This window comes from Lathamus discolor, chromosome 1 (assembly GCF_037157495.1).
Source record: "Lathamus discolor isolate bLatDis1 chromosome 1, bLatDis1.hap1, whole genome shotgun sequence".
Lineage (NCBI taxonomy): Eukaryota > Metazoa > Chordata > Aves > Psittaciformes > Psittacidae > Lathamus > Lathamus discolor.
In genome coordinates, this window is record NC_088884.1 from 7005346 (window position 1) to 7019501 (window position 14156).

General features: G+C 64.3%; 1 protein-coding gene and 1 non-coding gene across 3 annotated transcripts in view; both read left to right on the plus strand.

Moving 5' to 3' along the window:
* The first annotated feature begins 599 nt into the window (after positions 1-599).
* Positions 600-671, plus strand: TRNAP-AGG (transfer RNA proline (anticodon AGG)). The gene has a single exon. It is a non-coding gene; the product is annotated as a tRNA-Pro (tRNA).
* A 4971-nt stretch (positions 672-5642) lies between these two features.
* FLNC (filamin C) overlaps positions 5643-14156 on the plus strand; it is a 41242-nt gene continuing 32728 nt past the window's right edge. The window contains exons 1-8 of one of the 2 annotated variants that reach the window (XM_065680939.1): positions 5643-6423; positions 6850-7205; positions 9804-10052; positions 10412-10509; positions 10852-11002; positions 11894-12012; positions 12103-12180; positions 12956-13118. In XM_065680939.1, the coding sequence (XP_065537011.1) occupies positions 6869-7205; positions 9804-10052; positions 10412-10509; positions 10852-11002; positions 11894-12012; positions 12103-12180; positions 12956-13118 (1195 nt within the window). In that variant the 5' untranslated portion in view covers positions 5643-6423; positions 6850-6868. Of the gene's footprint in view, positions 7206-9803; positions 10053-10411; positions 10510-10851; positions 11003-11893; positions 12013-12102; positions 12181-12955; positions 13119-14156 lie in introns of both variants that reach the window. The other variant, XM_065681011.1, reaches the window with a different exon arrangement.

The following is a 14156-nucleotide window of genomic DNA, read 5'->3' on the forward strand; positions in this document are numbered from 1 at the left end:
GGGGGGACAAGGGGTGATGGGGGGATCCCAATGGGACCGTGGGCACCCTCAGGGTGGTCCCAGCGCTCCAAGGGGATGGATAGAGGTGGAGAGGACCCTGGGGGGGGGGATTAATGAGGGGCACTTTGGGGGTGCATAGTTGGGGGTTACTTTGGGGGTGCACTGCAGGGGAGCATTCACTTTGGGGGTGCATTTCTAAGGGGTGCATTGCTGAGGGGTTCGTGGTTGCGGATCACTTTGGGGGTGCGCTGCTGGGTGTGCACGATTGGGGGTGCATTTCAGGGGGCATCACTTTGGGGTGCAGCGCCGAGGATGCATGGCTGTTTATTCACTTTGGGGGTGCAGTGCTGAGGAGTGCACGATTGGGGATGCATTGAGGGGGGATACGTTGATGGGGGGTGCACGTTTGTGTGGGGGGGTCACTCTAGGGCTGCACTGCTGGGGCTGTGTGTTCATTTTGGGGTGCACTTTTAGGGGTCGCTTTGGGGTTCCCTGCAGGGGTGTGTGCTCATTTGGGGGTCACATTCAGGGGTCCCCCCCCCGATGCGGGTGTTTCTCGCCCCCCCCCAGCACGCAGCAGCGCCGCACTCCCACATAGCGGCTCGTTGGTCTAGGGGTATGATTCTCGCTTAGGGTGCGAGAGGTCCCGGGTTCAAATCCCGGACGAGCCCACATCTTTTTCTCCTCCTTCTCCCCCGCTCCCCCCCTTCATGCACCCCACTTCCTGCCCCTCCCGCGCCGTGGGGCCTCAGTGGGGCAGGAAGCATGAGCACAAGCTTCTTAGCGGGGAGATTAAGGGCGTTTGGGCTCCCCCCCCCACTCCCCCCGGGCTTGGGGGTTCATATAAAGGCTGGTGGAGAGAAGTGGGGTGGCGGTTGTGCTGTGCTGTACCGAACTGTACTGTATTATGCTGTACTGGGCTGTACTGGAGTCTACTGGGCTGTACCATGCTGTACTGGAGTGTACTGGACTGTGCCATACTGGACCAGGCTATACTGGACCGTACCGTGTCATACTGGGCTGTACTGGGTCAGCGCTGGTTGTACTGTACCAAACTATGCTGTGCTGGTTTGTGCTAGGCTGTAGCACACTGTACTGTCTGATTGGGCTGGACTGGGTCATACTGGGCTGTACTGTTCTGTACCATACTGTACTAGGCTGGACTGGTTCATAGCGGGCTGTACTGGGTCAGGTCTGGTTGTACTGTACTGTACCAAACCATACTGTACAGAGCTATACTAGAGTATACCAGGCTTTACTGGGCTTTACTGGGACATACTGGGCTGTTCCGTACCGTACTGGGCTGTCCCGGGCTGTACTGGGCCGTACTGGGTCAGGTCTGGTTGTACTGTACCAAAACACACTGTACTGGGCTGTACTTGGTTGTATGGAACTGGACTGCACCAGGTTGTACCATATTGCATTGGGCTGGGTTGGGTTGGACTGGGCTATACTAGGTTGCAGTGGGTCATATGGGTTGTACTGGGTCATGCCGGTCTGTACTGGGTCGTATAGGGCTGTAATGGGTCATACTGGGCTATACTGGGCTGTACTGGGTCAGGCCCCCCTCCCTGACTTAGGAACACCCGGTCCGCAGGCAGGAGTCATCGGTAGGTTCCAGAGTGAACACTTGTCAAAATGCAGCCCAGAGCTTGGGGGGGGGGGGGGGGGGAGAGGAGGCGGGCACTGGGAGGGGACCGGGGCACTGGGAGGGGTGTGTGTATTGGGGTCGGGGCATGGAGCTCAGGGAGTCCCCATCCATGGGCAGTAAGTGCTGCAGTGGGACCCCCACCCGGGGTGGGCACCCCCAAATGGGCACCCATGGGCAGGGGCACCCTCCAGGATGGGCATCCTAAGCAGGAGCACCCGATAAGGATGAGCACCTCAATGATGGGCACCCCAAAGAGGGGCACCCTCAGGTATTGGCAGCCTCAGGGTAATGGTCACCCCAGGACTGGTCTCCCCAAGGCTGGTCACCCTAAAGAGGGGCACCCATAAGGAGGGGCACCCCGAAGAGAGGTACTCCCAGGTACTGGCACCCCAAGGGTGATGGACATCCTATAAGGATGAGCGTCAATACTTGGGACACCCATAAGGAAGGCTACAGCATAAGGAGTGGAACACCAAAGAAGGGCACCCATAGGTATTGCCACCCCTAGGCCCGGCACCCCAAAGATGGACACCCATTGGTACCAGCACCTCATGGATGAGCACCCTAGAGTGGGGCACCCACTACTATTGGTACCCCATAAGGACGGCGCATCAACAATAGTCACCTCATTGCTAGTCACCCAAGGGCCGGTCACCCCAAGGAGGGACACCCCAAAGAGTGTCACCCGTAAGTACTGGCACCCTTTATGGATAGACACCTCAATGATGGGCACCCCAAAGAGGGGTACCCATAGGTATTGGCAGCCTCAGGGTAAAGGTCACCCCAGGACTGGTCTCTCCAAGGCTGGTCACCCTAAACAGGGGCACCCACAGGGCTGGTGCTGGGGTCCCTGTTGGTGATGCTGTGCTCAGCGGGCCTGAAGGTGCTGCGGGTACCCCACAGGGTTGGCTCCCCGGAGGATGTCCCCCTGGGTGGGTGCTGGTCCCCATGTCCAAGCCCTGCTGATGACGCTGTTTCCAGTGGGACTACAGGCACTGTGGGCACCCCAGGGGTGGTCACCCAAAGGAGGAGCACCCGTAGGCTGGTACCAGTGCTGGTGCCACTGCCAGTGACACTGAGTTCAGCAGGTCTGTGGGCGCTGCAGGTACCCGGGGTGGGTGCCATGCAGAGCCATGCAGTGTCAGAAGCACTGCTCCCGGAGAGCCCGCGGGCGCTGCGGGACCAGGTCTCAGCCCTGCGCGAGGAACTGCGGCACCGGCACGAGCAGGAGCCCAGCCCCGGCAGCGCCCGCGCCAAAGGTGCCTGTGCCAGGCATGGGGGGGCAATGGGGGGGCACGGTGGGGTGTGAAGGGTGCCATAGCGGGATGGATGGTGGGCATGGCATGGTGGGATGGTGGCCATGGGGAGAACGCGGTCATTGTGTGGTGGGATGGTGGCCATGGACCGGTGGGTGATAGTTGCCACAGTGGAATGGTGGCCATGGTGGGATGGATGGTGGGCATGGCATGGTGGGTGGTGTCCATGGCAAGAGCATGGTCATTGAGCGGAGGGATGGTGAACATGGGGCAGTGGGATGGGTGCTGGGCATGGTGAGTGGTAGCTGGGGTGGGATGGTGCTCATGGGATGGTGGGCATGGCGTGGGGTCAGTGGTGGACGTGGGGTGGTGGACGTTGCGGTACAGGAGGTGTTTGCCATGGTGGGGATGATGCCATGGGGTGGGTGCCGTGGGGCTGAGGTGGGTGCCGTGGGGCTGAGGTGGGTGCCGTGGGGCTGAGGTGTGTCTCATGGGCCGCGCAGAGGAGCTGGTGCTGCCGCCGGTGCCGCAGGAACAGCAGGAGAAGGAGCCCTGTGCACACTCCCTGCCCAGGGCAGGGCAGCTCCAGCACTGCCACCACCTCTGCTGCCACCGGTACCACCCGCGGCACCCATCGAGCTCAGGGGACCCACAGACCCCATGGGACCCCCCAGGACCTACATGGCCCCATGATTTTTCCCTCCTGGATATGGCCCCATTCACGTCCCCACTGCCCCCAGGCCGTGTCCCCCCCCGTCCCCATGACCGTGTCCCAGTGGCTGCTGTTCCCATGGCCATGTCCCCCTTGTCCCCTTGTCCATATCCCCTGTGCCCCCTGGCAATGTCCCCCCTGTCCCCATGGCCGGGTACCCCTTGTCCCTGTCACTGTCTCATGGCCATGCCCCCAGTGTCCCCAGTGTCCCCTTGTCCATGTCCCCAGTACCCCCCAGCCATTTCCCTCTGCCCCATGGCCATGTCCCCATTGTCCCCATGGCCATGCCCCGGTGTCCCCATGTCCCCACGTGCCTGCGTCTGTCCCCCACCTCCTGCCCCCCACAGGTGCCCCGAGGGCCAGAGCCCCTTCAGTGTCCCCCCCTGCTTCGACAACTCCATTGACTTTGCTGACCCCAGCCACGAGGGGACCCTGGGCCAGGTACGGGGGGGCACACAGGGGTTTGGGGGAGCCACCGTGTGCGGTGTCATGGACCCTGCCCCTGCCCCTCCCCAGGACAGCACCATCGGCCTCAAGCCCTCCATCCTCTCCATCATGGCCTCCACCATCATCTTCCTGAAGCATTGGAGCATCTGACAACCCCTTCGAGCAACCGGCCACCCCCCGTCACACCGACCCCCCCAGTGGAGCACCCTGAACCCTATGCACCGTTCCCCCCAATGTGTCTGTGTGTGACCCCCCCCAACCAGGACTTGTCCCCCCCCTCCCTGGGTATTTTGGGTGCCGGGTGCGTGGCTGTGACTCCATGGGTTATTTATAGGCGCTGGCGCAGGCGCCTGGGACCGTGCCCCCCCCCAGTCACCCCCTGCTTTGTCACCCCCTTTGTCACCCTCTTTGTCACCCCCCATCACCGCAGGGTGCCCCCCCAAGGGAAACTGAGTCACAAAGGGGGGGTGTGCGATGGGAAGGACCCCAACTCCTGCCCCCCCCCCTCCCCATCACCACCCATGGGTGCTCCCCCCGCAGCCACTGGAAGCTTCCAGGGCCGGTGACACACCGGAACTGGGGGGAGGCTGATATCCCCCCCCCCCAAGATCACGGCCCCATGAAGGACCCGGATGTGGAGCACCCGGCACCCACCCGTGTCCCCCTTAAACAAGCACCAAAGGGGGGGGGCACCAAGATGTTGGGGGGCACTGGGGGGGGGCCCAGCAGGCTTTAGGGGGTTCTGAGTGAGTGAGTTTCCTGGGGGGAGATTTGAAGTGTGAATGGGGCTGAGGTGTATTGGGGTGCTTGTGGTATTGGGGTGCTCATGGTAATGGGGTGCTCAGGGGCCCCGGGGTATTGGGTGCCAGGTACTGGGGTGCCCTCGTGCCAGAGGTGTCAGGGTGCTGGGGTATTGGGGTGCTGGGTGCCATGTATTGGGGTGTGCAGGGTGCCAGGTATTGGGGTGCCCTAGTGCCTAATAGCTGGGGTAATGGGATATCGGGGTGCCAGGTATGGGGGTGCTGGTTATTAGGGTTCCCTGGGTGCTGGAGTGTTGGGGTGCCCAGAGCGGTATCCGTGTATCAGGGTGCTGGGTTTTGGGGTGTTGGGGTACGGCTGGAGCGGGATAATGGGGTGCTGGGGTGTCTGGGCTATTGGGGTGCCGGTGTTTCAGGGTGCGGGGGTTTCAGGGTACAGGGGTGCCAAAGTTTGGGGGTACCAGTGATTCAGCTTGAAAGATTTTGGAGGTGTTAGTGTTTGGGGGGGCCGGGGTTTGGGGGTGCCGGTGTCTGTGGGTGCCGGTCTCTGTTGTTTCGGGGGTACCGGTGTCTGGGGGTGCCGGTGTCTGGGGGTGCCGGTGTCTGGGCTTTCGGGGGTGCCTGAGCCGGGGGGCACCGGGGTTTGGGGTGCCGGGTTTGGGGGTACCGGTGCCGGTTGGTGCCGGTTTGTGGGTGCGGGCCCAGGGGGGTGCGGCAGGGCTATAAATAGCGGGTGCGGTCACTCCCCCCCCCCCGGCCGGCCCATGCGGGGCGGGCCGGGCCGGGCCGGGGCAGCGCTTAAAGCCGCCGCCCCCCGGGACGCACCGGACACACGGACCCTGCTCCGACCGGGAACGCACCGGGAACCGACCGGACCTCGCTCCTGCTGCGGCCGGGATCGCGCTGGACCCCGCTCCGGCTGCGAACCGACCGGATTCAGCGCCGGGAACCGACCGCGAACAGATCGGGATCAGACCGGACCCTGCTCCGCCGGGGAACCAGCTCCGCCGCCGGGAACTCGCACCGGGATTGCCCCAGGACAACAGCCCCCGGCACCGGGACTGAGCCGGGAACCGGGACCCGCCCGTGACCCCCCCCCCCCCCCGCCCCGCGTCGGGACACCGGGATCGAGCCGGGACCCTCCCCCTCGGGATATCGGGATTGAGCCGGGAGCCCCCCAGCTGGGATACTGGGACTGACCCAGGACTCCTTCAGGACACCGGGCTTGATCCGGGACCCCCATCCCGGCACTGGGACTGACTTGGGGACCCCCCCCCCCCCAGGACACCGATACAGATCCAGGACCCCCACCCAGGGCCCTGATCCAGGATACTGGCACTGATCCGGGACCTCCACCTGGGACACCGGCACTGACTTGGGACCCCCCCCAAGGGCACCGTTACCGACCCAGGACCCTGATACTGATCCGGGATCCCTCCTTGGGCCTCTCGCCCAGGACCTGCATTTGGGCCACCAACTTGGGACCCCCACCCAGGACACTGACCCCCAACCCGGGACCCCAGTACTGATCCAGGACCCCTATTTGGGCCTCGCACCCAGGACACCGATACCAACCCAGGACCCCCATCCAGGACACAGGTACTGACCCAGGGCCCCGTTTGGTCCTCCCCCCAGACACTGATCCTCTCCTAGGACCCTCATAAGGACCCTGATACCCACCCTGTACCCCTATAAGGATCCCAACACCCACCCAGGATCTTGCTACCCACCCAGGGCCCCCATAAAGACCCTGATACCCACAAGGCTCCCCATAAGGACCCCGGTACCCACCCAGGACCCCCATAAGGACACTGGTACCAACCCAAAACTACTATAAGGACCCTGATACACACCCAGGACCTCCGTAAGGACCCCGATATCAACCCAGAGCCATCACCCAGGACCTTGTTACTCAAACAGGACCCTCTCCTGGGACACTGACCCTCCCTCAGCACCCCCATAAGGACCCCAATACCCACCCAGGCTCCCCCCATTTGGGCCTCAGCGCTACCCCGTCACCCCCAGGCCCCCCATCGCCAGCAGCATGAACTCGACGTTGGAGGCGCAGCCGGGCGAGGAGCCCGAGGAGCTGCCGGCCACCGAGAAGGACCTGGCCGAGGATGCGCCCTGGAAGAAGATCCAGCAGAACACGTTCACGCGCTGGTGCAACGAGCACCTCAAGTGCGTGCACAAGCGCATCGGGGACCTGCAGCGGGACCTGAGCGACGGGCTGCGCCTCATCGCGCTGCTCGAGGTGCTCAGCCAGAAGAAGATGGGCCGCAAGTACCACCCGCGCCCCAACTTCCGACAGATGAAGCTGGAGAACGTCTCCGTGGCCCTGGAGTTCCTGGAGCGGGAGCACATCAAGCTGGTGTCCATTGGTGAGTGTGCGACGGGGGTGCGATGGGGCGTGCGATGGGGATGCAGTGGGGATGGAAGAGAGGGTTTGGATGGAGTGAGGGTGAGCGTGCAAGGGGGGTGATGATAGAAGGGTGAGTGTGCAAGGGTTGGGGGGGGTGGATAAGAGGGAGCGAAGGGTGAGTGTGTGAGGGTGATGGGGTGGGAGGAGGGATGAGTGTGCAAGGGAAGGGGTGATTTGGGAGTGAAGGGAGAGTGTGCGAGGGAAGGGGTAATGGATAAGAGGGAGGGAAGGGCGAGTGTGTGTGCAAGGGTGAGGGTGAGTGTGCAAGGGTAAGGGTGAGTGCTCAAAGGCTGGGGTGATGGACAAGAGTGAGCGTGCAAGGGGGGTGATGGTGAGTGGGGGTGAAGGGGGAGCGTGTGAGGGTTGGGGTAATGTGGGAGTGAGTGTGCAAGTGTAAGGGTGATGAAAGAGTGGGAGTAAGGGGTGAGGGTGAGTGTGCAAGGCCAGGGCTGATGGACAAGTGGGGATGACGGGGGAGTGTGTGAAGGTGATGGGGTGGAATGAGGGGTAAGTGTGCAAGGGAAGGGGTGATTGTGTAAGGGTAGAGGAGATGGAGGTGTTGGGAGAGGAGTGAGTGTGGGGCGAGTGTGCAAGGGTTGGGGTGGTGTGGGAATGAAGGGTGAGTGTGCAAAGGCAGAGGTGATAGAAGGGTGAGTGTGAGTGAGGTGGGGTGAAATGGGTGAGCGTGCAAGGGTAGAAGTGACGGAGGGGTTGAGAGAGGGGTGAGCGTGCAAAGGCGAGGGGCTTGGGGTGGAGTGAGTGTGCAAGGGTAGGGGTGGCAGAAGAGCGAGTGAAGGGTGAGTGTGTGAGGGTGAAATGAGGGGCGAGTGTGCAAGGCCAGGGGTGATGGACAGGGGCAGCGCGGCTCGGGGCGAGTGTGCAAGGCCAGGGGTGATGGACAGGGGCAGCGCGGCTCGGGGCGAGTGTGCAAGGCCGGGGGTGATGCTGAGCGTGCAAGAGCAATGGACAAGCACAGACGGAGCCAGGGATGAGCGTGCAAAGGGGCCGCGCAAGGGGCGGCCGCGCCGAGCTCGCTCTTGGCTCTTGGCGCTGGTGAGTTCGCCCCTTGCACGCTCACCTCGTGTGCAGGGCCCTTGCACGCCCGTTGCACACTCGCCTCCCCACCCGCCTGCTCATGGGGGGGGTGATGATTTCGCCCCCCCCCCTTTGCACACCCACTCGTGCCCCCCCCGCCTGCTCATGGGGGGGGGTGATGATTTCGCCCCCCCCCCTTGCACACTCCCTCCCCCCCCCCCCCCCCCCCCCCGTGCCCAGATGCTGGGGGGGGGGGGCCGCATCTGCAGCGGGCTCGTGCCCGAAACACGATCGCTGATGGGGGGGGGGGGGGCGTTGGGGGGAGGGGCGGTAGCGGAGGGGGAGGGGCCGGCACGCGGGGTCCGCGCGCAGGGCTGGAGGAGGGGGAGGGGCGGAATGCCTAGGGCTCCCCTCCCCCACCCTCGGTTCAACCCACCCCCACCCCCCCCGTGCCTCAGTTTCCCCATCCAGGGACTCCCCCCTAAAGGTCAGGGGTCCCCAGGGTGCTGTGATGGAGACCCCCAGTGTGCCTTGTGGGGGGACCCCAGAGTCTATGGGAGGTCATAGGACCCCCATAGTGCTATGGGGGGGAACCCTAAGGTGCTTGGGGGGGGTGTTCCAAGGGGCCCCCCCGGTGCTCTGATGGTGATCCCCACGGTGCTGGGGGGTCAGAGGACCCCAGGCTGTTGTGACTGTGCTTTGTGGGGGGACCCCCGTGGTGCTGTCAGGGTCGTGCCCCCCGCCCCCCCACTGTCCGGTGGGATTTTGGGGGTCTGGGTGCTGTGGGGTGCTCTGCTGGGACAGGGGGGCAGTGTGTGGGGTATTGGGGTGGCAGAGACCCCATCTTGTGTTCTAGGGGTGTCCCCAAGGTGGCAGGGACCCCCATACTTGCCTTGGGGGTTTTGGGGTGTCTGTAGCCTGATACGAGGCTGACAGGGACCCCTGCCCATGTTCTGGGGTGTCCCAGGGTGGTGGGACCCCATATCCTTATCCCAGGGTTTTGGGATGTCCCCATCATGGTTTTGGGGTGTCCCAGGGGCCCCTCATCCTTGTCCCATGGTGTTGGGTATCCTCATAGTGCCAGGTCCCCTGTCCCATGGCTTTGGGGTGTCCTAAAAGGTTCAGGCTCCCTTTCCCCAGGGATTTGGGGTGTCCCCATAGTTTTGGGGTCTCCCTATGGTGCCAGGTCCCTTCCCCATGGTTTGGAGTGTCCCGATGCTGGTGATGGGGTATCAGGTCCCTACCCTTTGCTTTCGGGGTGTCCCTATGCTGGCGACGGCCTGTCAGCCCCTGCCCCATGGTTTTGGGGTGCCCCATGGTGTCAGGTCCCTGCCCCATGGCCTCAGCGTGTCCCCATGCTCCCGTGTGCCCCCCCCGACCCGCAGTGGGGTGACGGTACCCCCGTGCCCTGGTGTCCCCATGTTGTCGGCGTGTCCCCACGGTTTGGGGCGCCCCGATGCTGGCGATGGGGGTGTCCGGTCGGTGACGGCACCCCCCCCCCCCCATTCCCCCCATCCTGCAGACAGCAAAGCGATCGTGGACGGGAACCTGAAGCTGATCCTGGGGCTGGTGTGGACGCTGATCCTGCACTACTCCATCTCCATGCCCATGTGGGAGGACGAGGAAGAGGAGGAGGCGCGGCGGCAGACGCCGAAGCAGCGGCTGCTGGGCTGGATCCAGCACAAGGTCCCGCAGTTGCCCATCACCAACTTCCATCGCGACTGGCAGGACGGGAAGGCGCTGGGAGCGCTGGTGGACAACTGCGCACCGGGTCAGCGGGCACGGGGTTGGGGGGGGTACCGGGGGGCGGATGGGTCTGCGGTGGGGCGAGGGGTCCTGGGGGAGGGTCTCGGAGGGGGCTTTTGGGTGGCAGAAAGGGGCTCAGAGGGGTCTTCGGGGGGGTCTGGGGGTGCGTAGAGGAGGCTTAGAGGGGTGCTGGGGGGCTTGGAGGCATCTTGGGGGGGGGTTTGGGGGCATCTTGGATGTGTCTTGGGGGGTATCAGGGGGCTCAGAGGTGTCTTGGGGGGGTTTTAGCGGGGTCTTCGGGGGAGTTTGGTGGGTCTGATTAGGGGCACACTGGGGAATTCTGAGGGGGGGTCTCTGTGGTGCTGACCCCCCCCCCTTTTGCAGGCCTGTGCCCGGACTGGGAGAGCTGGGACCCGAACCAGCCGGTGCAGAACGCGCGTGAGGCCATGCAGCAGGCGGACGATTGGCTCGGGGTGCCCCAGGTACTGGGGGCACTGGTGTCCCCATGGCATGGGGCTGGGGGGTCCCCGGGGGTGTCTCTGGGTGTTGGGCAGTCCCTGGGGGTGTTGGGGTCCCCGGTCACTGGGGTTCCCTGCGGGGGATCAATGGGCATGGAGGGTCCCTGTGAGTACAGGAGGGTCCTCAGGTTGTCCCTGGGTATGGGGGGGGTGCCTGTGGGTTTAGGGGGGCCCTGGGGGTGCAGAGGGGTCCCTTGGCACAAACCACCCCTGGGTGGGTGCTGCTGGGGAGGGTGGTGCTGGGGGTCCCCATGGGGGTCCCTGTGTGCCCTGGGCGCTCTGACGGGTGCTGTTGGGTGCCCCCAGGTGATCGCCCCCGAGGAGATCGTGGACCCAAACGTGGACGAGCACTCGGTCATGACCTACCTGTCCCAGTTCCCCAAGGCCAAGCTCAAGCCGGGGGCACCCCTGAGGCCGCGGCAGCCCCAGCCCGCGCGCGCCCGCGCGTATGGGCCCGGTATGGGAATGGGGGGGACATGGGGGGCACTGGGGGGGACATCGGAACACTGGGGACACACACACATAGGGACACAGTGGGGGACGCAAGGGAATCCAAGGGGGAAAACATGGGGAGAGGGGGGACACTGGTGGGGCCATGGGGACACAGGGGGGAGACAAGGGGGTAGGGGTGTGGGGTGATGTGGGATGGGGACCTCCGAGAACAGGGACTCTTTCCTTGACACCCAAGGTGTCACCCGAGCCGGGGGCACCCCAGGGTCCCCCCACAGTGCCACCCACACCCAGGGACACCCCGAAGTGTCACCTGTCCCCAGGGGTACCCAAGGGACAGCCCAGGGTCTCCCCAGGGTCCTACATGCCCATTGACACCCCAGGGTCACACAAGGTGCCACCTATGCCCGGGGTCCCCACCATGACCGGGGATACCCCAAGGTGCCATCTATACCCACGGATACCCAAGGGGGTTCCCCCCATGAGCAGGAACACCCCAGGGTCCTCCAATGACCCTCTTGGACCCCTTAGGGTGCCACCCACGTTTGGGGACACCCCAGGGTCCCCCAAAGAGCCACCCATACCCTGGGACACCTTTAGACCCTCCCAGGGTCCCCCCATGCGCAGGGACACCCCAAGGTACTCTAAGGTCCTATCTATGCCCAGGGACACCCCAAAGTGCCATCCATACCCGGAGCCCCCCCCTTTGGTAACCAGGGTCCCCCCCCCGTACCCAAGGACCCCCTTGGATCCCCAAGCTCCCCCATCCCCAGGCTGCCCTGGTCCCTCTGCCCCCCCCTCCCAGCACCCTAAGCCATTGATGTCGGTGGGTGCCCCTGGTGCTGGCGCCCACCTTGGGTCCCTGTGGCCCCCCCCTGACTCCCCCCCGGCCCCACAGGCATTGAGCCGCAGGGGAACGTGGTGCTGCAGCCGGCGCAGTTCACGGTGGAGACCCTGGACGCTGGTGTCGGTGAGGTCCTGGTCTATGTGGAGGACCCCGAAGGCCACACCGAGGAGGTGAGGGGTCCCCCTGGGGTGCCCTGACCCCCCCCCCTTGTGGTACCCAGGTCTCATCACCCCTGTTCTGGGTTCCCCCCCCTTGCCCAGGCCAAGGTGGTGCCCAACAATGACAAGAAGAGGACGTACAGCGTCACCTATGTGCCCAAGGTGGCCGGGATGCACAAGGTGAGGGGCACCCATGGGTGCTGGGGGTCTATGGCGGGGGGCATAAGGGCCCAGTTAGGGTCTCTCTTGTGTATTGTACTGGTTCCGTTGGGGTCACATTAGGGTCTACTGGGGTGTCTTTGGGGGTTGCTGGGGGGGAACATTGCAGTAGGGAGACCTTGGGGAGACCACTAGGGGGTCCCATGAGGGTCCATTGGGGCATCTTTGGGTGTCTCTGGGTGGGGGGCATAAGGACCCTATTAGGGTTCCCCTTGGATATTGCATTGGGGATTCCTCTTGGGTCCCATTAGGGTCTCTGGGTGTCCACTGGGGGCCTTGGGGGGATCCTTGGGGAGACGTTGCAATAGGGGAACCTTGGGGAGACCCTTGGGGGTCCCATTAGGATCCATTGAGGGGTCTTTGGGAGTTGCTGGGGGGAGGACATTGCAATAGGGGGACCTTTAGGGTCCCATTAGGGTCCAGTGGAGGGCCTTTGGGGGTCTCTGAGGGGGGATATTGCAACAGGGGAACCCTGAGGGGACTTTCGGGGCTCCCTGAGGGCCATACTGAAGGGTCCTGGGTGGTTTTTTGGGGGTCCAAGAGGGGACAATGCAATAGAGGTGTCCCTTGGGGTTCCCCTTGGTGGCCACAAAGGTGCCTTTGGGTGCCCCTGCTGGGTCCGTGCTGGGGCCACCCCTGAGCACACGGCACTGGGGTTCCCATTGTGTCCCCCCGCTGTGCCGGTGGCCATGGCACCGGTCAAGGCCACCCTGACCTCCGTGTCCCCCCCCCGCAGGTGACGGTGCTGTTCGCGGGGCAGAACATCGACAGGAGCCCCTTCGGGGTCTCCGTGGCCATGGCGCTGGGCGACGCGGGCAAGGTGACGGCGCGCGGGCCCGGCCTGGAGCCCACCGGCAACGTGGCCAACAAACCCACCTACTTCGACATCTACACCGCGGGTGGGTGCTGAGCCTGGGCCCCCTGGTGCCATGGGCATGGTGGGGCTGGGTGGCACCAAAGCCATGTCCTCATGGTGCCATGGGCATGGTGGCATTGAGCCCATATCCTCATGGTGCCATGGGCATGGTGGGGCTGGGGGCATTGAGCCCGTGTCCTCATGGTGCCATGGGCATGGTGGGGCTGGGGGCATTGAGCCCGTGTCCTCATGGTGCCATGGGCATGGTGGGGCTGGGGGCATCGAGCCCGTGTCCTCATGGTGCCATGGGCATGGTGGGGCTGGTGGCATCGAGCCCGTGTCCTCATGGTGCCATGGGCATGGTGGGGCTGGGTGGCACCAAAGCCGTGTCCTCATGGTGCCATGGGCATGGTGGCATTGAGCCCATATCCTCATGGTGGCATGGGTGCAGTGGGGCTGGTGGCATTGAGCCCGTGTCCTCATGGTGCCGTGGGCATGGTGGGGCTGGTGGCATCGAGCCCATGTCCTCATGGTGCCATGGGCATGGTGGGGCTGGGGGCATTGAGCCCGTGTCCTCATGGTGCCATGGGCATGGTGGGGCTGGTGGCATTGAGCCCGTGTCCTCATGGTGCCATGGGCATGGTGGGGCTGGTGGCATCGAGCCCATGTCCTCATGGTGCCATGGGCATGGTGGGGCTGGGTGGCACCAAAGCCGTGTCCTCATGGTGCCATGGGCATGGTGGCATTGAGCCCTATCCTCATGGTGCCATAGGCATGGTGGGGCTGGTGGCATTGAGCCCATGTCCTATGGTGCCGTGGACGTGGTGGGGCTGGGTGGCACCGAAGCCGTGTCCTCATGGTGGTGCGGCCATGGCATGGCCTGGTGGCGTTGAGCCTTTGTCCTCATGGTGCCGTGGCCATAGGATGGCTGATGGCTCTGTTTGTCACGGTGCCATGGCCATGGTGTACCCTGGTGTCTCTGGGGCCACATCTTTGTGGTGCCGTGGTCACGGTATGGCCTGGGGACGTGTCCTCATGGTGCCATGGCCGTGGCATGACCTGGTGGCTGGAGGGATGTGTC